Source organism: Aotus nancymaae, unplaced genomic scaffold (assembly GCF_030222135.1).
Source record: "Aotus nancymaae isolate 86718 unplaced genomic scaffold, 86718_ANA_hifiasm-v0.15.2.pri h1tg000040l, whole genome shotgun sequence".
NCBI classification, from domain to species: Eukaryota; Metazoa; Chordata; class Mammalia; order Primates; family Aotidae; genus Aotus; species Aotus nancymaae.
The window spans coordinates 10,814,541-10,840,807 of NW_026988454.1; the positions used below are offsets into that span (position 1 = coordinate 10,814,541).

The 26,267-nt window shown below is 43.9% G+C and overlaps 1 protein-coding gene across 7 annotated transcripts in view; it reads right to left on the bottom strand.

Annotated features, from left to right (window-relative positions):
• ARID1B (AT-rich interaction domain 1B) overlaps window positions 1-26,267 on the bottom strand; it is a 438,832-nt gene that overhangs the window by 69,816 nt on the left and 342,749 nt on the right. For all 7 annotated transcript variants that reach the window (XM_012451772.3, XM_012451755.3, XM_064360518.1 and 4 more), the window contains one exon: window positions 7,828-8,007. In XM_012451772.3, the coding sequence (XP_012307195.3) occupies window positions 7,828-8,007 (180 nt within the window). The remainder of the gene's footprint in view (window positions 1-7,827; window positions 8,008-26,267) is intronic.

Consider the following 26,267-nt stretch of genomic DNA (forward strand, 5'->3'; position numbering starts at 1 on the left):
GTTGGGAAAAAAATTATAGTAACTATTGTTGGACAATTGACAACGAATAGATAAAATCAGCCAAGGAATAGGCAGAAAGTGTTATTTTCATTTTTTTTGAGACAGGGTCTTGCTCTGCAGCCCAGTCTGGAGTGCAGTGGTGCGATCTCGGCTCACTGCAACCTCTGCCTCCCGGGTTCAAGTAATTCTCCGGCCTCAGCCTCCCAAATAGCTGGGATTATAAGTGCATGTCACCATACCCAGCTAATTTTTTGTATCTTTAGTAGAGACAGGGTTTCACTGTGTCGCCCAGGCTGGTCTCGAACTACTAGGCTCAAGCAATCCACCTACCTCGGACTCCCAAAGTGCTGGGATTACAGGCGGGAGCTATTGCACCTGGCCCAAAAATGTTCTAATATTAACAACTGTATAATTAGTGAAAAGAAATTATCTTTACATTATCATATTGCATTATATGCCTAATTTTACTTTCATCATGCAATTTATTCCTCAAACAGAAGAATGTATAAGAAAAGGTAAGCACTGACATTAAAAAACATATAAAAAGGCTGGGGGCAGTGGCTCACACCTGTAATCCTGGCACTTTGGGAGGCCAAGGTGGCAGATCACTTGAGGTCAGAAGTTTGCGACCAGCCTGACCAACATGGTGAAACCCCGTCTCTACCAAAAATAAAAAAATTAGCTGGGTGTGGTGGTGGGCACCTGTAATCCTAGCTACTCTGGAGGCTAAGGCAGGAGAATCACTTGAACCCAGGAGGCAGAGGTTGGAGTGACCTGAGACTGCGCCACTGCACTCCAGCCTGAGCAATAGGGCGAGACCATCTTAAAATAAATAAATAAATAAATAAATAAATAAATAAATAAAAATAAATATAGCTATCAACCCAACTCAATAGTCAACTGCAGTGTGAAACAGTCACGTTTCTATGGTAAGAACAAAAGGCATCTAAGCATCGAAGTTATGGGGTCACACATTGCAGGGACTGTGTCTCCAGACTCTGCTGCTGTGCCCTGCACACCCCACACAGACTGCAGGGGAAAGGAATCCCCTGAAGGTGGGCCAGGGAGGGTCCTGATTGGCCCCCGCTGACCACAGGCACAGGGACCCTTCTCCAGGGTGTCTGGTGCTGCTGACAGAGCTGTGAAATGTGTCAACAGGTAATTTCCTTTTAAACAAACATTCAAATAAATGGAAGAGCAATGGACCTCGGGGAAAGGTATGTCCCTTGCTAAGAGGGCAGGTAAAGCTGCATGTCCACACCCCGCCTCTCTCCATGCCGCCCACCGTTGTCTTTTTTTTTTGAGTTGGAGTTTCGCCCTTGTTACCCAGGCTGGAGTGCAATGGCAGATCTCGGCTCACTGCAACCTCTGCCTCCTGGGTTCAAGCAATTCTCCTGTCTCAGCCTCTCGAGTAGCTGGGACTACAGGCACGTGCCACTATGCCCAGCTAATTTTTTTGTATTTTTAGTAGAGACGGGGTTTCACCATGTTGACCAGGATGGTCTCGATCTCTTGACCTCATGATCCACCCGCCTCGGCCTCCCAGGCGTGAGCCACCGCGCCCGGCCAGGCCACCACCGCTGTCTTAATGAAGCCCCCCGACAGGGCGGGTACGGCAGTGTGCTCCGTCACAGGCAAGGGCAGGGAGTGCACTTCTCTTGAGTGCTGCCGATGTTAATTACTGCAGTAAAACAATTAGCCTCACACTAGTCAAAATTAAAGTTGCTTGATTTTTTTCTTTTTCATTTTAAGTTGATGTGTACTATTTATTTTCCTGAGTTTTCTCCCTAATTCCCAGGTTTTGATAAAATCATGAAGTGAAGCTCTTATAAAAATCACGATCATTATCAGGCTAAGAAAAACTCACGCTCAAGTCTTGTAACTTGAAGGCTAGATTCAGGCATCACAAGACGACTTGATTACATGAACCTATCCTTTGCTATGAAATAATCTAATTCAGTTTTTATTTCTAATATTAGCAAGACAGATTTAGGGTATTTCCTTAGTAAAACATAACAGTATAGAACAAAGCATTGATCCTTTTGCTTTGCACTGTCTATTTAACCAAAACACAAGGTTAAGATAAGAAGCAGCCGTGGCCTCGTCAAGTGTATCAACCTGTTTCAAGAAAATAATAAAATGAGCAAACTGAAGGGGAGTGACCTGCAGAGTCTTTGGAACATCAGAAGAGGATCTTGTCAATCTGCAGCACTGTCCAGAAGTCTTCTGCCCACACAAAATGAATACATGTGGCAGACAGACCCACCTCGGCAAACAAGCAGCTGCAGTTAAGTCAATTCAATGGGAAGACTGAGGTTCTCTCATGCCTATAATCCTAGCACTTTGGGAGGCCGAGGTGGGTGGATCATGTGAGCCCAGGAGTTTGGGCCACATGCTGAAACCGTGTCTCTCTAACAAATACAAAAAAATACACACACACACACAAAATTAGCCCAGCGTGCTGGTGCATGTCTGTGGTCCCAGTTCTTAGAGAGGCTGAGGTGGGAGAATCACTTTAGCCCAGGAGCTCAAGGTTGCAGTGAGTTAAGATTGCATCGCTGCACTCTAGCCTGTGTGACAGAGTGAGACTCTGTCTCAACAACCAACCAACCAGCCAAAGACAGAGGTTCTGAACTTAGAAGAGTAAAGACTGAAATCCTGGGTCTCAGTGACTGCAGGGCCTATAAGGTACCCACAAGGAGCTAATGTGCCCACAACTCTGGACACTTATACCTTGATCCTCTAGAACCACAACAGTTTAAGAGTATTGTTGTGTAATTCACTAGTCTGGAACTGTATTCATTCAACTGAGTATCATTTAAAGTTTGCCTTTGCTGAACTTACGAGACACATACAATGAATGAAGGGAAAAGGAAAATTTCTAGATAGCATCTAATTTATTTTGGAGGAAAAAAAAAATTCTTCAAACCCTTCTGAAAAACACCCTTACCAAAGTAATTTAGAAATAAAAGGTTCATCAGAGTCACCTACTTTTAAGTCCTCTGCTTCCTAAGACATACACAATAAAAATCAGGCATAAACCCAGGTGTCAGCATGGCCCGTGTGCTGTGTGTGGTGGCCCTACATCGATTCCCATAGGCTATTACAGAGTGAGTGATGCCCAGGAGAAATCCAGACCAAGGTAACACCACTTACTCACAGCAAAACTAAGGCCAGAGTGTTTGTATTTTGTAACTAGCAACAACATGCAAAAAGTATTTCTGGATAGTCAGTGTGACAGACATTCCTCTGGAGAACACAAAAAACAAAGAAGATAGGTTTGTCCTTAAGAAATAAAAAGGCTATGGATATGAAACTGATTTTAGCTCTCTTTTTCCCAAACAAATTCACTTATTAATAATTAACATGTTGATTACACAATCCTTTCTATTTATTAAAGCAAGTCCCCATAGTCCTCTTTCCTCGCAAACACTTTGCAAGGGTAGTTATTATTACATGTGCTTGCTTTAAGGTAGCAAAGTGCTATTTCATAAAATATACTGTAATTAAACCTTTTTACACATTCAGATTGGCTTCATTTATTTATTTAACAATTCAGATCTTATAGTACTAATACACATTTCTAACATTCCCCCTTCTTCACATCATAGAAATTTTATTTGATTTTTTGAGATAGGGTCTCGCTTTATCACCCAGGCTGTAGGGCAGTGACATGATCAGAGCTCACTGCAGCCTCAACCTCCTGGGCTCAAGTGATCCTCCAACGTCAGCCTCCCGAGTAGCTGGGACTACATGCATGTGCCATCACACCTGGCTAATTTTTTTTGTATCTTTTTGTAGAGATGAGGTTTCACCATGTTGCTCAGGCTGGTCTCAAACTCTTGGGCTCAAGTGATCAGCCTACCTCAGCCTTCCAAAGTGCTGGGATTACGGGCATGAGCCACCATGCCTGGTCAGAAATTTTATTCTTAATCTCTTTAGTATTTATTATTTTTTTTAAAGACAAGGTCTTGCTCTGTCACACAGGCTGGAGTACAGTGGCCTAATCTGGGCTCACTGCAGCCTCTGCTTCCCAGGTTCAAGCAATTCTTGTACCGCAGTCTCCCGAGCAGCTGGGATTACAGGGGTGTGCCACCATGCCTAGCTAAGTTTTGTATTTTTAGTAGAGATGGGGTTTCACCACGTTACCCAGGCTGGTCTTGAACTCCTGACCTCAAGTCATCTGCCTGCCTAAGCCTCCCAAAGTGCTGGGATTACAGGCATGAGCCATCACACTGAACAAGTTTATTTTTTAAAAATATATTTCCATGCCTGTATTCCTAAAATGTTTCCTGCTACTTAAAGGCAATTTGTTTGTCATTTTGGTGTTGTATCCCTAGTGGCTCACTGAACAAATGAATTAGCAAGAAGGTAGTACAGCTAAGGTATGGGAAACAACCCCGCCAGTGACCACGTGACTGGCCTCATAAGTCAGTTTCCATTGGTGGGAACCCTGGCCTGGACACTTACTATAACAGCTGTGGGATCACAGCCAAATTATTAAATTTCTCAAGACTTTGGTTCTCATTTACAAAATAGGGACAGCCTCAGAGGGCTTCCCATTAATTAAGAGAATAGGGCCAGGCATGGTGGCTCACGCATGTAATCCCAGCACTTTGGGAGGCAGAGGTGGGTGGGTCACGAAGTCAGGAGATCAAGACCATCCTGGCCAACATGGTGACACCCCATCTCTACTGAAATACAAAAAATTAGCTGGGCCTGGTGGCACATGCCTGTAGTCCCAGCTACTCAGGAGGCTGAGGCAGGGAATCGTTTGAACCTGGGAGATGGAAGTTGTACTGAGCTGAGATCGTGCCACTGAACTCCAGCCTGGTAACAGAGTGAGACTCCATGTCAAAAAAAAAAAAGAGAATGGGTGAGTCAGCCTGGGTTTGGATCCTGGCTTGACCACTGTAGTCGCTGTTCATCCTGGCAAAACTGTTCACCTGTTCTGTGCCTCAGTTTCCTCCTCTGTAAAGTAGAGTAACAACAGCAACTTCTGTGAGGATTAAATGAGTTAATATATGAAAAATACAGAAAAAAGGACCCAGGATCTAGTAACATGTTCAGTAAATGCTGGTTGTTATTATTAACAATTTTGGAAAAGCTGCTCCTGACAATAAAACGTGAGTAAAATGCCTGTGAAATATTTGAAACTTCTTTAAGAAAGCAAAACCAGAAGCAAATCATTAAGTTCAGAGCAAAAACAGAAAAACGAGACTGATGACATCTTGGGTGACTGCATGAGTGAGTCATTCCAGAGAGATGAACACTTCTAATGCAAAGAAGGAAGCGATGTCACTAATAATCTGAGTAGTTAATCAAGAGGAGAAAGAAAACACCCTTTATTTGGATGCTTTCTGAAAGGATAACAAAGATGGAATAAATGAAGGGCATTTACTGAACTGTACAATGTATGTTGCAAGTGTGATCTGTCGCTGAGTGTTTGCTGAGGACAGAGGCTCCAAGGGGGAAAAGGTGATGATTTGGATTTGGAGAGGACCAGGACTCTCACAGCACACAGCACTCAGAACTGATGCAGGAACCCAGGTGCACATATGCCTTGGAGGGGAACGAGGTGGCAATGTCACCCAGGAGAGGGGAAAAGGGTACCTGGTGCTTTCAGGCACAGAGAGTGGGAATATCATCCTCAGTTCAGATCATTTCTACTCTTAACCTACACTCAAGGTTCATGCCTTAAAACACCCAAACAAAAAGCCTAACCATGATGCAGGAACCCAGTGGGCTACCTAAACAGTAAAGGGCCTGGTACTGAAGCAAGGCTTTACTTGTAGAACATCAGAAGTGGAAGCAACTTCCAATGTAATATAATCTCATTTTCTAGACAGAGAAATTCAGAAAGAGGAAGCAATTTTCCAAGGAGACAGAGCGGTTTGGATAAGAATTCTCCTGGGCTCAGTGCTCTTACGTTAAGGGTCTTTACCTTCAATGATTCCGAAAAACAGGGATTTAATCAAAAAATAAATCCATTCTATAGTCATTTCCTTCCCTGCTATTAATTCCTACAGCAAAAGCTCTTCCTTAGTTGTTCACAAAAGACTTACCAGATAGCCCAAGGCTCAGTCTTCATGTATGATGAGTAGAAAAAAAGGCTACAAGACTGAATGACTTCAGAGTATGGAGACAAATTTCAAAGATTCCAGGAAGGGCTTGTGGTCTTAAGGGTTAAATCCTAGACCTCCAGCCACACCCAATTCTGAGAACAGGGTCTGGACCTTGCCTCCAATTACATTAGGAGCAAAAGCCCACATTTTCTGTGCCTACCACAATTTATAAACTGCTTTTCCAACTCTCACTAAAGCTCTCTTTCCATGACAGCTAAAGAAACTTGACTTTGATGACACCCACCATGCCCAGTAAGGGTTAACTCCACAGTCCTGCCTCTACTCAGCAACAAACTGCTGCATGCCACAATTACCTGGTGCTGACAGGGAATAAGCTGACATTACTGTGACCTGGGACGGAAATTCCTAAAGCAGTTTACTGGAATTACTAACATGGAAAACTCTTGACGATGTGATATAAAGAGAATCGGGCAAAACACGAAGTCTCACACTCAGGACAGGCCTAGAACAAAGGCAGGAGGGGATCTACACAGACGTTGGCTTTCTTCGGTATCCACAGTCTTCCTACCAACAGCAGTATTTGGAAAGTAAATACAACAAATCCCCGTAAGGCAAAGAAACAACGCAGCATTGGTAGCACTGAAAATACTGAAGATCTTTTGGAAAAAGATCTTCAGAACACAAGACAGTAACTCACTTTTCAAACTATAAAGTATCATATGTCGGAAAGATGCGATTTTCTGAGAAACGACAGGTAAAAAGGAGGTGACTGGGCTTGCTCAACAGTTGCAAATACCTCTAGAAAACACTAAGGCTCTACCCCCAGGCAAACCTGGTTTTGCTGTAGAAGTGTAATCATTTCACTAGTTTCCCAGTGGCACTCATCATCTTCACCTGGAATGTTCCCGGCATTTTCAAAAATGAGGAAATTCTGGGAATTATGCCTGCCAGATCAACTCATTCTCTTTAAATTATCCATTAATGTCTACTTCAAAGAAACAAAATACAAAGAAGGTGGTCAATTCAAATGTCTTATTGCTAAAAGTGACTTAGGAAAAACATCTATATATATGTGTGTACATGCACACATCAGGTTGAAAACCTTGTGTATCTGACAAAACCCACATCCCCTTCCAGGAAGGAGGTGTGCCGATGGTGCAAGCTGGACATGCTCCCACTTAGCTCTCTACTCCTCCCTTACCTTCTTTTGTGAAGGACAGGTAACCATTTCAGGCTTTGTCCTGTCTCTGAAGAGTCAGACTCAGGAGGACTGGGGACCTGAGAGCTACTGTGGGCCTGATGTGGGATGCTGGAGAGAAGCTGGGAGATGTACGGGGCAGGGCCGTCCTGAGCCCCCAGCTCAAAGTTCTAACGGCGATCACTGAGAGGGAGGGGCCAAACCAGAACCTAACCCAACAGAGCCCACGTTTTACATCAGAAACCTTCTGAGGACGTGGCTTGTGTCTTTTTCTCTACATTTAGGACCACGTCACAGAAGACAGGGGTTCACTACTTCATTTAACACATGGATGAAGAGCACTGACCCAAGTGTCTGACCATAAATGCTTAACCAATAGTGGCTATGATTATTTCTCCCACCATTATGGGCAACTAAAGTACTGTCGGGTAACAGGCCATGGATCTTACAATATGTTTACAATATTAACATCTTGAAGGATTAGCATGTTAAGAAGATTTCTACGACTTACTGCCATGCATTTTGGAGAAGCTTTGGTTTTACCTTGTGGTCCATACTGGCTCATCTGTGGACCGTAAGTCCCACTTGAGTTACTCTGCTGAAAGCTACTGATTCCAGCATGCATCTGGCCCCCAGGAGAAGGATGAGGCGACATGGATGGTCCTGTCTGTTGAGGTCCATACTGAGACATCTGAGGGTTTCTTTGTGTGCCTGCCATAAAACCTAAGTGGGAAATAAATGGAAACATATAAATGCAGGTGTTTCAGCATCTCTGCATACATAAATATGGACATGGAATTACGTGGCCGGTGGCAGGGGAGAAGGTTGATACCGTGAGATTCTCCTAAAAAACAACTAAAGACATCTCACTTCAGTGTGGATGGTCTGGAGGGTGCCCTGGTGAACCCCTGGTCCTAACCCTGAATTCCCATGAAGATTCTCAGGAAGCCAATGGCTTCTGGACTTAAATTAGGGAAAGGGGGAAGGGAGAGAAAAGGCAAGTGACCTTAACCTCTCTTGCAGATAAAGTCCCTACGAAAAGCAACAGTGAGCACTAGCAACGGCTGGACTGCAAACCCTCTGCCCCTGCCAGGCTGGCCATGCCATATATGCCCTCTCTGAGCCTTTGCTCACTGCCCGATCCCTGGCACGCGGCTCTCTGGTCACTCAAAAATCCCACCCCTCAGACCCAGGGCACCAGCTCTTCCCTGCACAGAGCTGTTTTTCTCCCCTTGGGTGTCCTCAGGCAGTAACTGTTACACTTGGCTCCTAAAGAGCCCGCAGACTTCTGAATACATGGTTCGCACTGCCCCTTAGAAGTCAGCTGCAAACAACTGCAGGGCGTGCACTGGCTTCTGCTGTGCCCAAGCAGAACCTCTGACTTCCTCCTTCAAAGCTGTTGGGTATTGAGACTTATCTACCTCTACTGCCACTCGTCCAAATGTTCCCTCAGACACATGGGATGCCTAAAGGCCACCCCCTCGTTCTTTCCTCCAAGTGTGATCCATCCATCAGCACGTCCCGGTGACTCCGCTCCAACACAGATCGTGCGTGGTGCCTCTTCCTTATTTCTACTTCTACCAAGGCCAGCCCCAGCCGTGTCTTCTCCTGCCCCACACCACAGCATACGACCAACTATAGTCTTGCTAACCCCAGTCTTGTTCCTTTTGGTTCATTTTCCTCAAAGATGCCAGAATTACATTTCAGGAATACAAAAGGAAATGAGAGCATCTATCTCCCCTGCGTAAAACTCATCAAGGCTTCCCACTGGCGCTAGAATAAAATGCATACATGTGACCCTGCCTATGGGACCTCACGAGCTCTGGCCGCTGCCTTTCTCCCTTCAGCCCCATTTCCTAGAGCTCTCTGCCCCTCCGCTGCCCTGCAGGTCCCAGAGTTCCTACAAGACAACATCATGCTCTTTCCCTCAGTGAGGCCTCTCTCCTGCCTTCCCTCCGTGGCTCGCTCGTGATCTGCTTCCATGCTGCTGGGTCCTTCTCATCCCCCAGCCTTCCCTCAACACCCCATCCGAGGTCACAGCAACCCTTGCCCTTTCCCACTCACCTTCCTTCATAGCACTTTTCATAATCATTGGTAATCATTTTATTTTATTTTGACTCACTTATCATCTCTCTTCCCCACTAAGACATTAGCTCCATGAGGGCAAGGATCACATCTGAGGGTGTGGCACATGGTGGTTAACAAAAACTATCTTTTTTTAAAAAAATGAATAGATGTGTAATTCTTCACGCACCCAACAGAGTGCTGAGCACAACACAACCGGTGCTTGGTGGGTAGATATTTCAAATGGATAAAGAAAGCACATCTTTATACATCACTGGAAGGTCGGGTACATCCACGTATCAGGAGTCCGGGCAAACAGAAGTGAGTTCATAGACAGAGCTGTGAAATACTCATTAGGACAAAGAGGACCCCAAATCAAGACAGCCCTGAGAAAAAGCGGGCGTTATCCATCTAGCACACTAACAAAGGGCAGTTTGAAAAACAACTCTCAGACCGCAGGGGTTTGTGTTGGGGAGAGGGGCCCACGTTACCAGGTGAAGGCTCCAGCTGGAGATGGGCAGCTTTCTGCTCCATTAGAAGCTAAAGCAGTAGCTTCCAAAGAAAGTCCACTGAGGCAGCTGGAGGGTAAGATAATCCTAGATCTAAGGTTGGCTTAAGGAGGTTAAATGGCACATTGTATTTACAAAGGCGGCCACAGTTTACATTTCAGTAAGAAAAAAAGAGATCTTCTAACACTGCTTCTGTTTAAAGAGATAGACGTAAAATAAAAGTAAATTGAACTATTTCTTATTATCCTATTTAACTTATTTATAAAGATAAGCCTTATGAAATTGGGCTCAATTGGCAGCTTCCAGATATAAACCATCATAGAAAACGTTTGCTTTTTCAAATCTGAAAACAAACAGAAATCAGAGCACTAAAATTACTATGAATGATTGCATCTTAAGATGTTACATGAAATATTTATCTAAGCTTTACTATAAAATTCTCCAGTGTTTCAGAGAGTCCTGTTTAATAAAAAAAAAAGTGTTTCAACTTCACAGAGATCATGTGGGTCTCCCCATACTTTCTTTGAAAAGAATGACTGCTTTTCTTTCCTTAGTTAAGGAAAGTAACATAGGCCCTTTAATTAGCATTAAATTTCACTCTAACCACGAAGGTGTCCATGCCAAAGGGCTTGGAAGCTCTGATAGTATGCTATTATTATTATTATTATTTTTGAGCTGGAGTCTCACCCCATTGACCAGGCTGGAGTGCAGTGGCGCGATCTCGTCTCACTATAACCTCCACCTCCCAACCTCAAGTGATTCTCCTGCCTCAGCCTCCCAAGTAGCAGGGATCACAGGTGCACACCATCATGCCCAGCTAATTTTTGTATGTTTAGTAGAGACAGGGTTTTACCATGTTGGCCAGGCTGGTCTCAAAACTCCTGACCTCAAGTGATCTGTCCGCCTCAGCCTTGCACAGTGCTGGGATTACAGCCGTGAGCCACAGAGCCTGGCAGTGTACCATATTCTTAAGTTACTGGCTTAAGGTTTGTTCAAATGAGTGCTAAGAATTCTTAACTAGGCAAGTTATTTCTTGCTCTATTTACTCAGTCCTTAAAAATACATGTTACATTCCACTTGAACTATCTCAATTGTCACTGGCATTTTACACAAAACCACGTCGTCTGCGAAAAAAGGAGGTGGATTCAAATGAGGCTGCACCACAGCATCCATTTCCCGTACTGTAGGGACAAAGTTCTACTGCGTGTGGAATCCACCTCCTTACATAGAAATTAAAACTTGAAAGCTATTTTTCCTTTGTATTATTGACTTTTGCAATGGCACCACTTAAAAGAGCTTCCTGAAATCTTGTTTTCTATTTTTGGTGAGACTCACCCCTTTCCCTGTGTCCCCAAGACCATGAAAGGGGAAGGTGACACATTTCCCTGACTCCTTCCTAAGCCAGCATCATCTCACGGCAGTGGACTGGGAACGGAAGGCATAGACTGCGGTCCTGTTTGTGTTATAACCTCTGAATCCAGTGGGGGAGACAGATGTGTGAATAAATGGACTGCCGTGGGTACTGAATACAGCTCGCCGTGTGACTTTAGGCAAATCATAACCTCTCTGAGCCACAGTCCCAGATCCTGTGAGGACCAACTGAGATAATATGTGAAAGTATCCCATGACCTATAATGTGTTATACAAAAAAGTAAGACATTATGATGTTAATGTTTGGTTTTCAACTCCCAAGAGTATCTTTGAACTCTTGGATAGCCTATACATTCAGATGTAGCTTCCAGCGGGGATGAATAAGTTTTTAGTTCTACATGCTTTTTATTTAAATGCCAGGAATCCACATTACTCCAGCACTTGAGTCAACTGTGTACAAACTATAAAGGGTTAAAAGGGGCGTATTATGGGAAGTAATTCTCACATTCCTATCTTTTGCCAGAGTTCCCCCAGCCAAAGGCAAATGGTTTTTCAATGGATTCTTTCAGAGATATTTTATAATTTGTGGTTGCGTCTGTATTTCTGTTATCATGAGTAAATGTGAATGCTGTTTAACAGCTGTCTTTACTTCCTTTTCTATAAATATCTGTTTATATCATTTGCCTCTTTTTCTATTGGTCACTCTCTCTCTTGAATATGGAGTATTTCACCTGGCAGGTAAATCTCCTATTACCCAATCAATGGCTGCATGGCTCACCAAAACTCTGTATCTGCAGTCTTGTGAAAAGCTGATCTTTGGCCAGGCCCAGTGTCTCACACCTGTAATCCTAGCACTTCGGGAGGCTGAGGTGGGCGGATCATGAGGTCGGGAGTTCGAGACCAGCCTGGCCAACACTGTCTCTACTAAAAATACAAAAATTAGCCATGCGTGGTGGCAAGTGCCTGTAATCCCAGCTACTTGGGAGGCTGAAGCAGGAGAGTCGTTTGAACCTAGGAGGTGGAGGTTGCAGTGAGCTGAGATTGCACCATTGCACTCTAGCCTGGGCAACAGGGGCGAGACTCTACCTCAAAAAAATAGGAAAAAGAAAAAAAGAAAAGTTGGTCTTTCAGTTTGGGTAATAATGGCATAGCCCATATATTGCCATAACAGGAAATGGTATGACCTGACTTGCATTTTTTTTTTTTGAGACAGGGCCTCTCTATGTTGTCTAGGCTGGTCTCGAACTCTGGGCCTCAAGTGATCTTCCCATCTCAGCTTCCCAATTAGCTGAGACTACAGCTGTGGGCCACCATGCCTGTTACATTTCTGAAAGCTAACTCTACTGTAATATGCATCATAAAGAGAAGACTGAAGAGGAGGAGAAAGGTTACACGTGAGAAGACCAGTTAGGAGGCTGGTACATGACACATAAATAGAAAATCACAATTAAATGCCAACACTAACTAATCCTACTAAAAAAGTATTCCTTTATGGATATTCTTAAAGGTTACTGAATATTGCCTATCTCCTCAGCAAATTGATAAAAAATTAGAAGACAGAAGGTAGCTAAAAATGAAGTATTTGGAATACAGAAACGATGGTCTATCAGCAGTTTCCTCATCTGTAAAATGAGGGAATCATATCTACCTCACGGGGTTGTGGTGAGGATCAGTGGAGATAAACACGCATCAAAGGGCCGGCTCACAAGAAGCTTTCAACAAGCAGTAGCTCTTAGTATTATGATAGATTCAAACGAGGGCACAAGACAGGCAGTGTGGTAACCAGGACAGCACTGGGTGAGGATTGCATCCCGGCCTCCAAGTCTGCTGTGCAGATTCCAGTCAGTGACTTGGCCTTTCTGGCCTCCATTTCCTCACCTGCGCTCAATAGCTGTAGGGGTACTTCCGGCTACAGGTGTCTGTGATTCTCCTTTAAACATTTTTCTTTCCTAGGAAAAAATCTAAATCAAGTCTGTAATTTCCAAGTATATTTATTTGGAAGGTAGTTCTTTTCTTGTTTTGTTAAATTTTTATTTTTGAAAGCAATACATTTTAAAATGTTTCCCAAGAAATCAGATTTCAACTAAGAATTTTCTTCCTATTTATGGTGACATATTTGTTTGATTGCATCTTGCTTCTTTCAGAACGTTCTCTAAGATGGCATCTCATAACAGAGTTTGAGAACAGAAAGGCTGACAGCTGAGAGGATGCAGCTGTGTCTTTAAAAGGTGTGACCTTTTCTAGTCACAAGCCATCTGAGTTCAACGTACCACACCTTCTAGTAAGAGAGATTCAGAAAATATAAAAGGAATTTCCTATACGTTGTGAAAGTATATGGAATTACTAAATGCATTATGGAATTATATGGTCCCAGGTAAATATCTAACATGGGAAAATTCAAACTTTAGACAAAGCACTAAATTACATAATTATTATCTACATTATACAAAACAAAGTTTCTTAGAAACTGCATATGAAAATATGTTTCATACATCAAACTGTAACATAAATTTGCACCAGGGTTCTGATCAGTGAATTTACTAGTTTTGAGTCCTGCACTGCGTGCTCATACAGTCAAAGAACCTGTATTACCATATTCCAAATGCAGAAGCACCCTTCTGACATGGAAACCCAGACATCCTTAGAGAGAAGGTTAAGGTAGTGGAGTAGGAAACACATCCCCTATGGATTTGTTTGGAAGCAGATCTGTTTAGAGGCTGTGTCTGCCGTTCACTGTGTGGGTCCACAGGCTCCTTTGTGTAAAGTGGAGAATGCACTTCTTGCCCTGGCTTACAAGATCATTCACTCTGAGAGTCAAATAAGAAAAATCCATGCAAAAGTGCTTTGCTAAACTGAAAAACACCATGAAAACGCTATACAAAGGCATTACTACTGCCTTTAGAGTGATTCTGTGAGCCCTTTATTCACTGTGTGGGTTTCTATCTAAGCTGTCAAACTGGTAACTCACTCCACGGTAATGTCACACAAATCTTCTGCCAGCGTGCACCTATTTAACTCTAACACTCTAGGAACTGTGGTAAGAATAAGAGGATATTTTTTAAAAAGCAAAAGATGTGATCCTTACCCTTGAGGAACTGAAATTTTAGTTGAACAGAAAATAAAAGCCTATCAACAGGGAAAAATGATGAACTAAAATTACAAAGCAACTTCTAACTTTATATGAAACGAAAATAGTAACATCTTAGTCAACTAAATATCACCTCCTTTCTCTTCCATTTCTTGATCATTCACAGGGTGCCAGGACTGGGCTGGGTTCAAGGTGCCAGGGGCATGAACCAGCCAAGCACAGGCACCATCTACCCTCACGGAGCTTACATTCCAGTGGGAGACACAGACGTCCGACAACCTGAAGTCAGCACGTGACTGGGAGAGTGAAAGAAGTACAGGTGCTGTGAGAGAATCAGGGCAGGGCCCAACTGAGACTGGGAGGGTGGAAGGTTTCCTTGAAGAAATCACGTTTTAGTTGAAAGCCGAACAATGTGTAAGAAGGACCCAGGCAAATCTGGTCCGACCGCTTCTGAGAGGCTCCACTGCGACCGGTGGGTGTCATCCACAGTGGACGTCCCAAGGCATGGACTGGGAAGCTAAAGTTCCTGCACTCAGCTGAGTCTAGAGGTCACTGGGGGCACCCTTTTATTTGGCTGGTTTAGAATTTTACCTTCTTCAAACCATCTGTAGCCCAGCTACCAACTGCAAACAAATGACCACCCACACCACAGTAAAGCCAGCATTGATCTGTGCGACTCCCTGCCCTCTAAGCTTTGAGCATCTCCTGCCAGGCCCCATGCTTATTGGTTTTCCGCCTCTAAGAAGAAAATCTTCCATTTGTGCCCAAGGCAGGTGCCTTCCCCTGGGCACTGAACCGCCCTTTCCCATCTCTCAGTGATCTTTCAAGTGTTCGTTGAAAAACCATGCACTGTCTCTTGACTGCTCAACTGGCCAAAAGCCAAGCTTAGCACAGCACGTGAGTCTGCCACCCCATCCTGGACACGCAGCCACCAGGGTGCCCCCACCCAGGTTCCATCACTGGGGCTCTGAGCTCCCTATAGTCCCTGGGTTGCTTCAGACCTGCAAGTCCCTGCACATCCAATTACTCAGCAAATACGAATCAACTTAGCAAATTTGCATTCTTGGGTTCCAGGCAAGGTGCCATTCCCTGGCCTATGAGCAGCTGATCTTTAATGAGCACATATTATGTGCTAACAGCTTGTTCATTATTAACTCATTTCAGCTTCAAATCAACCTAAAGACAGTGAGGCTCACAGAGGTTGACTTGTGAGGCCACTTTCAAACTTTTTTTTCCAACAATCCATAGTTTAGAGACATACTTTCTATCATGATCCAATGTGCATATATGTTTACATGCTTACATATACTACACACACACACTACATTTCCCAAAACAACATCTACCCTTATTATGTACAATGCACTCTGATGTTTTACATATCATGGAAAAACCCACTGATGGGAGGCATAGCTTAAAAAACAAGATGGTGTGTAGTGTCCTTTGCTGCAGCTTTTTTTTTTTTTTTTTTGCGATGGAGTCGCCACAGCTGGAGTGCAATGGCGCGGCGACCTCAGCTCACTGCAAACTCTGCCTCCTGAGTTCAAGCAATTCTCCTGCCTCAGCCACCTGAGTAGCTGGGATTACCGGAGTCTGGCATCACGCCTGGCTAATTTTTTGTATTTTTGGTAGAGATGGGGTTTCACCATATTGGCCAGGCTGGTCTCGAACTCCTGACCTCGTGATCTGCTTACCTCAGCCTCCCAAAGTGCTGGGATTACAGGCGTGAACCACCACACCTGGCTGTTGCAGCTGTTTTCATAGGTGTGCCTGGAAGGACACTTGCCTTCATACAGCTGAGGTGCACCTGTTCTGCATGACTCTGTTAGTGCCATCTTCCATGACATGCCTTGCCCTTCCAGGAAAGCAGTCACTTTCATATGCTTGAAAAGCACCATGGATGTGAGCTGTGGCAGGGCACTCTGCACACTGCTATCATTTTTTGTGCAACTGTCTTTCTCGCCAGACTGTAAGTTCTAGAGGCTTTAAAACACACTCTCCTCTCATCTGTCCAAGCAAGGTATCTTGCATAGAGTTAGAACCAAAAACATGTGGTCTTAGTGAAAAATAAACCATCTTCATTCAGACCCGGTTGCTTTTACTTTACAAAAGCAGCTTAATAAATCCGACAGCTTCGTTCTTCTTCTCACAGTGTATCCGAAGAATCATTTCTGAGGAAAGGGAGACAGCTGTCCAAGAAAGGACCGTTGTGAGAAGGAACAACTGGTAGCTGACAGCAAGGCAAGAAAGAAAGACGAGCCCACCAGGCCAGAAAGCACGATTATTTCCGTGGCCTAAATCTCTACCAGACGCATCCACCCTGTCCATCTCCACGGCCGCTGCGAAGCTGTGAGGAGTGAGGGCTCCGCACACCAAATGCCTGGGCCAAATCGTGGCTTCACCACTTACTAGTGCAGCAGCTTTGGGCACGCTAGTAACCTCAAGACGCCACTTTCCTTTCCTGAAAAATGTGGATGACAACTGAGCCTACCTTGTAAGATTAAGTGGGGAAATGTGTAAAGCACACACTAGAGGTTCAGTAAATGAGAGCTAGGATTATTCATATGATTTTTAATGCAATCTACCATTTATTTCCTGTCTGAATGACTGCAAGTTTCTAAACTAATTTCTCTTGCCAGGTTTCCCCACAAACCATTCATCAGTGAAGCCAGAAAACGCTGCAAGTCCTTCGATGGTGGTGAATCTCTGGAGGTGTAACGCCACACCTATGAGGCTCCTGGCAAGCCTTCTGAGGCGGCCCCTAGGGAGCAGCGGCTCCGGCCTGGGCCTGCCTGTCCCACGCCTCCCCTACAGGGCCAGCTAGAGCTGAGGGGGATCCTGCCTCACTTAGCTCACTATGCAGAAAACCTTGTGCCCTTCCAGATAAATGGTTCCAGAAATAATTGGCCGGCCATGTTATTTGGCTCAGAAAAGCTCAGCTTGTCAGTGTTAGGCCACTCAACCAACAGTTATAGTACTGATTAGCTCTGGGCGGCCTAAGATGCAGTATACATCCTTCCTGAGCTGGCAGATTCCCCAGAGAGAGAGAGAGAGAGAGAGAGAGAGAGTGTGTGTGTGTGTGTGTGTGTGTGTGAGAGAGTGTGTGAGAGAGAGACAGAGAGTGAGAGAGAGAGGGACAGATGGAATCTCAAGCACCCATGGCGGCCTAAGATGCAGTTTACATCCTTCCTGAGCTGGCAGATTCCCCAGAGAGAGAGAGAGAGAGAGAGAGAGAGAGAGAGAGAGAGAGAGAGAGAGAGAGAGAGAGAGTGTGTGTGTGTGTGTGTGTGTGTGTGTGTGTGTGTGTGTGAAAGAGAGAGAGGGACAGGGAGAGAAAGATCTCAAGATCCCTATCAAATACCTGAATAGACTCCAAATGTGAAGAGAGCCCTGACTTCTCATTACCACAGGATCTCAAGCACCCATGGCAATGAGTAGCTTGTTTTCGATGAAACAACCCATCAGGTTTTTTGTGGGGGTTAAAGGAAATCCAGTCTGAACTAAGAAGACCGCTCCTTGCTGGGCACAGTGGCTCACGCCTATAATCCCAGCACTTTGGGAGGCTGAGGTGGGTGGATCACCTGAGGTCAGGAGTTCAACATCAGCCTGGCCAACATGGTAAAACCCCATCTCTACTAAAAATACAAAAAAAATTATCTGGCTACAGTGGTGGGCACCCTGTAATACCAGCTACTTGGGAGGCTGAGGCAGGAGAATCACTTGAACCTGAGAGGCAGAGGTTACAGTGAGCTGAGATTGCGCCAGGGCACTCCAGCCTGGGTGACAGAGTGCGATTCCATCTCAAAAAGTAAAAGATGATTTGCTTTTAGGTCAGAGGATGCAGGACCCTGGCCCAGGACACGGCGCCCTGGCAGGTTCTGCTGCCCCACAGCTTATGTGAGGGTATGAGCCAGACCCGGGCAGGCTCTTTTCCACCACCTGCTAAGAGGCGAATCACCTGTCCTCAAGTGATTCCAAAGTTACATGGTGTTAATTTAGATATTGGACTATAATACAATTTGATTAACTGTTTGAATTCCACATTCTGTATATCCAATAGCTGAAGACAGGGGCTGTGGTGGGCTGTCATTCAGTCTGCATTTTGAAAGGATTGTTTCACGTAGGGGCATTCTCCTGTGAATAGTAATATTAGCATCAGTGAGAAATTCCCATTCCAATAATCCATTCTTGTTACATGGCAATGTAAGCAATATTAGCGTAAGTCTAGGAAAAATGCTGCATCGATCTCTATTATGGAGACCTGTGTTAACAACTAAGTCAAGAGACATTTTTCTTCTATCAATTAAAAACAAGAAATCCCGGCCGGGCGTGGTGGCTCAAGCCTGTAATCCCAGCACTTTGGGAGGCCGAGGCGGGTGGATGACGAGGTCAAGAGATCGAGACCATCCTGGTCAACATGGTGAAACCCTGTCTTTACTAATACAAAAAATTAGCTGGGCATGGTGGCGCGTGCCTGTAATCCCAGCTACCCAGGAGGCTGAGGCAGGAGAATTGCCTGAACCCAGGAGGTGGAGGTTGCGGTGAGCTGAGATCGCGCCATTGCACTCCAGCCTGGGTAACAAGAGCGAAACTCCGTCTCAAAAAAAAAAAAAAAAAAAAGAAATCCCTTCACTGCCGTCTTGGAAAACTGGCCAAGCTGGCCTAATGGCAAGCTGGTTGTTGTCACAGGTGCTTGAGATCCAGTGGCAAGCAAATTAGTATTTCTAAAACATTTACCTGTGTTAATCTGAGATAACTGAGTTTTCAGGATCTTTCCAGTGTGTTCTGCAGCACTGTCCTATTTGTGGTTTGTTTACTAGTTTCCAAAAATGCTATATGCGGGCTGGGCATGGTGGCTCACGCCTGTAATTGCAGCACTTTGGGAGGCTGAGGCGGGTTGATCACTTGAGGTCAGGAGTTCAAGACCAGCCTGGCCAACATGGTGAAACCCCGTCTCTACTAAAAATACAAAATTAGCCAGGTGTGGTGGCACATGCCTGCAATCCCAGCTACTTGGGAGGCTGAGGCAGGAGAACTGCTTGAATCTGGGAGGCACAGGTTGCAGTGAGCTGAGATTGCGCCACTGCATTCCAGCCTGGGCGACAGAGTGAGGCTCTATCTCAGCTAATAAAAAAAAGAAAAAAAGAGAGGGAGAGAAAAGCTATATATGATTCTCATTTGTAAAAAATATAATCTTTATAGAAAAGATCCAATGTTGAGTCTAAACCTTAGCAGACCAAAAAATTAAAGCAACTGATTTATGACGTCCTTAAAAGCAAATCACATCTTCTACATAAGAGAAGAAAAAAAAAGAATTTTTTGTATAGTAAGAATGCAGAAAAATTATTCCCTGGACAAGAGGGAGAGCTATCTTTAGAAGCACTACAGAAATTTTTTTTCTTTTTCTTTTTCTTTTTTTTAAGAAGGGGTTTCACCGTGTTGGTCAGGCTGGTCTTGAACTCCCAACCTCAGGTGATCCGCCTGCCTTGGCCTCCAAAGTGCTTGGATTATAGGTGTGAGCCACCATGCCCAGCAGAAATTTTCAAAAATAGAATGAAACTATTTAATTTTAAAAGTAAACTTAGTCCTTAAAGCATATTTGGGGGCAGATGACATAAAAGAAACAGTGAGGAAGCTCCAGGAACTTGAACAGGCAATGTTGTCAAAACTCCCAAATCCACAGGGATGGGTCCAATTAAAGTAACCTCCGATGAAAATGTAATTCTAAGTTGAAGGGTGTTACAAAACTAAGCTGGAAACAAAGTCAAATAAAAAGTGAAAGCAAAACTAGGAAATTTGGGAAAATTAAACTGGGAGGAATTTTAACATGGATCTGGTTTAGCCTCCAACTGTGTATTCTTTTCCTCTTCATGGGACACAACGAATTCTGCAATGTGAGCATTAAGACTTTAAATCCTGTTGGAAAAAGCAGAGTCAAGCACGAAACCCAAGTCACCATTCATCCTACTCATGAAAGAGAAACCGGCAAAGACAGAAAGCATGCGTGGCCAGGCCAGTGCAAGACAGCACAAAATCAAGGACAGAAAAATTAATTTCTTCATCAAAGGTGCCTCGTCAGCTAGCAGAAAACTACAGCATTGTCAGGATACCGATAAGACGTCCAAGGTACCAGAAGCCACCACAAAGCAAGCACATTTTTCATTTGGCACATGGACAATTTATTTTCATGTTGGCATCTATTAAAAATTCAGAGAATAACCACCTTGTTTCTTCAAGCCAGTTTGGTAAAAGCTGCTTTGCCACATGTATGCGCCATGGTTACGTGCCCCGCCACCTCTGTGGTGTCTCCACCCAGAAAGACAGGCAGAGGTGTCTCTCTTCACAAACAGGTGTCACATCCCCATTTGGAGAGAAAAATAGATTAAAAAAATTATTTTCGTTACATTTAAATATCTTCAGTGTTTATTTGTCTGCCTTCCTCTCTTCACAACATGAACTACTTTGAGGAAGACGAAAACTAATGGTCCGTTCAAGGCTTTAACCCAGGCCCCCTGCGCCGCACCAGCTGTGCTGTTAGGTTAACTGACACAATGACTCCCTCCCTTCTCCACTACCACAGAGCCTGATACTTGGAGCCGGGCACAGCAACCTCTAAGCTGTCCCCATCCACCCCAAAAACTCCGCTCCGCTACTGACTGGTCCTGAAACTTACACCGAGAGTCCAGGGAGGGGTCAGACTGAGCACCCAGATGGCAGATGGGGACAGAATATTCAGTCTTTCCTTATACAAATCCTTTCAGTTTTAGATGCAAAAGCCCGCCTCAGTGCTGAGGAAAAAGACCATGTATGTACGTCACTATGTGCTGGAGAAACAAAGAAACTACGTTTTAAGGCTTTTGACCCAGGTCTCACCTGAGGTATCTATACCTGATCTTACATTTACTATGTTCACAGTGCTTTGCAATTTTTACCATCAGATACAAAATCGTATTTGAACTATGCGGTATATCCATGATCCTCATTTCACAAACAGTCCAAGGATACAAAACTAGTTAGTGAAAAAGCGTGTACCTAAACCCAGATCTTCTGACTCCAAAGTCCCTGCAGATTAAAATGAGAAATGGCAGGTAAAACATGAGGCCGTGGACTTCTGAAACTGACAAGGCCATGTTCTAGAGTCTGGAGGAGAGTTCAACTGTGAATCCACTGTAATCCCAGCTGTTAATGGTCACCAACACTGCACACATCTGGGCTGCTTCATAGGTCGCCTAGCCCGTGGGGGCAGCACCGTGACCCGTTATGCTTCCTTCATTTGTTCACTCAACAAACACTGACTCAAGCACCTACTAAGAGCCAGGCTGCGGACCTGAAGAATTAGGACAAGATATACAGGTAAGAAGACCCACAGGGGTGGGGGGGGTGCGGCTGAGGTGGTGTGGGGGTGCGGCTGAGGTGGTGTGGGGGTGCGGCTAAGGTGGTGTGGGGGTGCAGCTGAGGTGATGAGGGGGTGCGGCTGAGGTGGTATGTGTGCAGAAGTGTTCCAGTTGGAGAGAAAGTTCATATAAAGATCCCAAAAGAGGTTCAGTGTGGCAGGTGTTTGAGAGAGAGCAGTGTAATGACAGGTAGGCCAGCAAAGAAGGCTGGGGCTGGGTAAGGACAGGCCCCTTGACCACACTGGCCGGTGCGCCTTTGTCCAGAGCACAGGCAAGCAACTAAAGGCATATATGCGAGGAATGACACGCTCTCACCATTCTGAGGAGGTGGAGTATGATCTCAAGGGCACGAGGCTGGGGACAGGAGGAACAGCAAGGAGGCTGTTAGGTTAACTAGGTGGCTGGACTAGAGTGGGGACTGCGGGTACTGAGAAGGGGTATGTAGGGACCTCTACTGGGGAAGAGCTGGTGGAGCTCGGTGACTAATTAGTTAGGGGCAGACTTTGGAAAAAGGCATACAGACAATGTACATCTTTTCACCGATGCAGAAAAAACACGAAAGAAACAGGAAAAAGTGTTGTCATAAATCAATGAATTTACCTAAGATCCAGATGTTCTCAAAAACTTTTAGTGAAGAATAATGAGACAATTACAAATGAGTGCTGAGTATTAAAAGCCCACTTTAATTGGCAATCCAAAAAATTACTGCATATAACAAAAGTAACAAAATGATGCTTCTTTTGAAATGTTCTAAACTTTCGACTGATGATTCCTCAATGAATATAAATGGACTCTTATTCTGTGTGACATTTGTTTTCTCAGCTTTGGGATAAGCCTATTTCTGGATAGCAGGCTTAAAAGGAACTTAATGACAAACCTAACACCAGTCCTGTGCCGTGACTTCCTTCGTTACTGAATAGCTTTGGCTTGGTCTACCATCTAGCACAGAGGCAGAGTTCTGAGGCTGAAGAAATTAGAAGCAGCTTTCCAAAGTGGTGTCTCGATATTCTCTTTTGTATAAAGCCTCCCATTTGAGTTTATTTTCATCTTTCACAGATCACAAAGAGGAAATCTTCAATTAACAGCAGAGGCTAAGTTAATTGCATCTGGGGGTGAGGGTAGATTATTGTTGATGCCCTACCAGGTTGATTTATAAACAGACACAGCATACATTAGGAAAATGATACATTTGCTCTTTAAAATTAGAAAGGTGAATTAAGAGGGCATTTCTGACAGCTCGTATACCCTATGAAACATCGCAGCATCTGCTGATGTACCGTCACACAACTGAGATTTCAATAGAAAGAAGAACAAAACAGTTTCCCTAGTTTTTTTTTTTCTGCAAAAACAGAAAAAGGCGTCAAACCCCACTTCCAACTCCTTAACAATTACCTTGGTGGTCTCCTTCATTTCAGTACTGACTTTTTTTTTTTTTTGAGACGGAGTTTTGCTCTTGTTACCCAGGCTGGAGTGCAATGGCGCGATCTCGGCTCACCGCAACCTCCGCCTCCTGGGTTCAGGCAATTCTCCTGCCTCAGCCTCCTGAGTAGCTGGGATTACAGGCACGCGCCACTATGCCCAGCTAATTTTTTTGTATTTTTAGTAGAGACGGGGTTTCACCATGTTGACCAGGATGGTCTCGATCTCTTGAGCTCATGATCCACCCGCCTCGGCCTCCCAAAGTGCTGGGATTACAGGCGTGAGCCACAGTGCCCGGCCCAGTACTGACTTGTTAATCTGTTCTTGAATATTAAGGAATCAGGTCAATTAAGATATTCAAGAGTAATTTTCAAATTAAAAAATAACTTTTGGTATAAATATCACCATGAAACTGGCTGGCAACAGCAAAAAAATTTTCAAAATTTTACTTATTTCTATCTAAATGCCCCTAGGTCATAAAGACCATAGCTGGGGCTGGGAGGGGCCTCAGCATCATCCATCTAGTACCAGGCTCCAGGTGCAAGGGCTATGGCTCACTCTGTCACACACTGTACAGCTGTGCATTCACGGAAACGCATCTGGGAAGAGCAGGGGCGGGGGGAGCAGCAGCCTTAGCTTTAATCTTGTGCAAGATCTAAATGCTAACAGTGATTCAGAGGGACAAACACTACATTACAGCAACTGACATACAGTATTTATTGGTAAAACTGTAAGTTTTCTTAATTCAAGAAGAATAAACTTTTTTTTTTTTTTTTTTTTTTTGAGACGTCTCACTCTGTTGCCAGACGCCAGGCTGGAGTGCAGTGGCGCGATCTCGGCTCACTGCAACCTCTGCCTCCCGGGTTCAAGCAATTCTCCTGCCTCAGCCTCCCGAGTAGCTGGGACTACAGGTGCACACCACCACGCCCAGCTAATTTTTGTATTTTTAGTAGAGACGGGGTTTCACCATGTTGGCCAGGATGGTCTCGATCTCTTGACCTCGTGATCTGCCCACCTCGGCCTCCCAAAGTGCTGGGATTACAGATGTGGGCCACCATGCCTGGCCACATTTTCTATTTTGATTGTCCTGTGCTTTAAGAGGGAGTGAGAGCTGGATGGCTTTAGTAGTCTGGCCCAGTCTCTGCTGAGTGTCCATGAAGCCCCAGCCTGCTGCCGCCATGGGGACGCCTGGCAGGAGAGGAACACCGACAGCCACAAAGGCCCTTGAGAAGCTCAGGAGAACTCACAGGAAGACACTGAATTCATTCTCTTTCTCCACTCATTGCATTAAAAGGTAAGAGAAAGATTTGCCCCAAGCCAAAAGATGTGCCCTATGCAAATAGAACGTGACTGGAAATTTCATGAGGAATTCTATTGACTTTGTAAAGAAGCTAAAACAAACATACTATTAATTAGTGGGAATAAAATTATACCAACGCAGTTAACATTTGGGTTTAATAACAGAAGCAGCACATAGAAAATGAAGACATACTCAATAATGAAATATTCAATGATAAAGACTATTCAGTCTAAACAAAATATGTAAGTATGAAACCTCAGACTTTGGAAGTATAGAAATTTTGATTCAACTTTTTGCAGAAGTACACAAAAAGAACATCTAAATGCCTGATCACACCCCATCTGCTACACACTTTTGCTGGGTAACGGCACTATCTGTATTTATAACAATGTAGCTACTGATAAATATTACTCCATGAACATCAGATTCCAAAGATGAGATTTCTGTGATTCTGCTGACAAACAGATGTCAAGATCCCTATGTTTGGCTGGACAAAATACCAGAGGCTTATAACAACACAAAATGTTGTTATCTATTTTCTCTATAGAATTATAGAGAAAATACACGACTTGTCCAGCTCATCTAATGTTGGTACCACTGATAACAAGCAAAGCCCATTCTCAATCAGGTACAGTATGCTTTAAATACAACTCTGTTTTTCAAACAGTGGAGAGAAAAAGCCAGTCCTTGTGTAGGTTGGAAGGTGGACAGAAAGGACGGTTGGGGGACTGTTATTCCGTAATTCTGGAAGATTTCACCCAGGATGCTTTCAGCCCCAATCTGATGGCCACACAATGGTGCCAACGAACTGCCTCCAGCAACAGAATACATTTCCTCGCACCTCACAGTCCTATAGCAGCAGCAATTCTGCTCGCATCCAGGTCTGAAAGGGGAAGTTCTTAGGGGTTCTGCTTCAGCATATCTCAAGGACTAATTAAATCCTCATTACTGCCTTCTAATTATTCAAATACTATGGGATTACACTAGGAAACTCCCTGCTGGCTCACTAGATGAAAAGGGTTAAATAACCTATGTTGATTTTGAGAATCCAGATCTGGTTCAGACCTTCAGAAAATCACCAGCATTAACATGAATGTTTAACTAGACATCACTGTGAAATTAAAAGGGAATTCAATTAGAAGGTTTTCAAAAAATTAATTCTGACCTCTCTACATCTGTCCAAATAAATACAGTTTCTTTCAGCATTTTCACCTAATTGCTAATCTAATAAACTAGAAGGGCATTTGTTAGTTTCATTAAGCTTAAGGTGTCACCGGGGTTAAAAATGTGATAACTTTAATGTTAATAACTATTACACATTTATCTACTCAGATGACTATTCTGTATTCCCTCTAAGACTTCTTGAGAAAGAGGACAATCTATTAATAAGCCATTTCCTATTGTTGTTCTTGAATTTCAAGACATATATGTTAAAGATTAAGAAATAAGGATAAAACAAATCTAAACTTCTCACCTACCATTTTTTTATGGTTCATTTCAGTATTTTAAGGTTATCTGAAGTGTTCCTACAATGCCTAGGTGGCCTAATTTACACTGCTTGATTTTTTGGCAAGGTGATTTAGTAACAATTCTGTATATTGCTATATGAGGTCTACAGAGAGATTTGGCTTAAAGTAAAAACCAATGGCAAATGTGTTACTACAGAATACTAAACTGAGATTTTGACCTTTTTTCTTCAAAATTTATGTAAGTATTGAAGACGTAAAGACCGAAAAATCTGAACTAATCTTCTTTATGTAGTTAAAAAGAAGTTCCAGCAGCACAATACTAAATCAAGTTTTATATTGGAAAACAGATAAAAACGGAGAGGAGGTGAT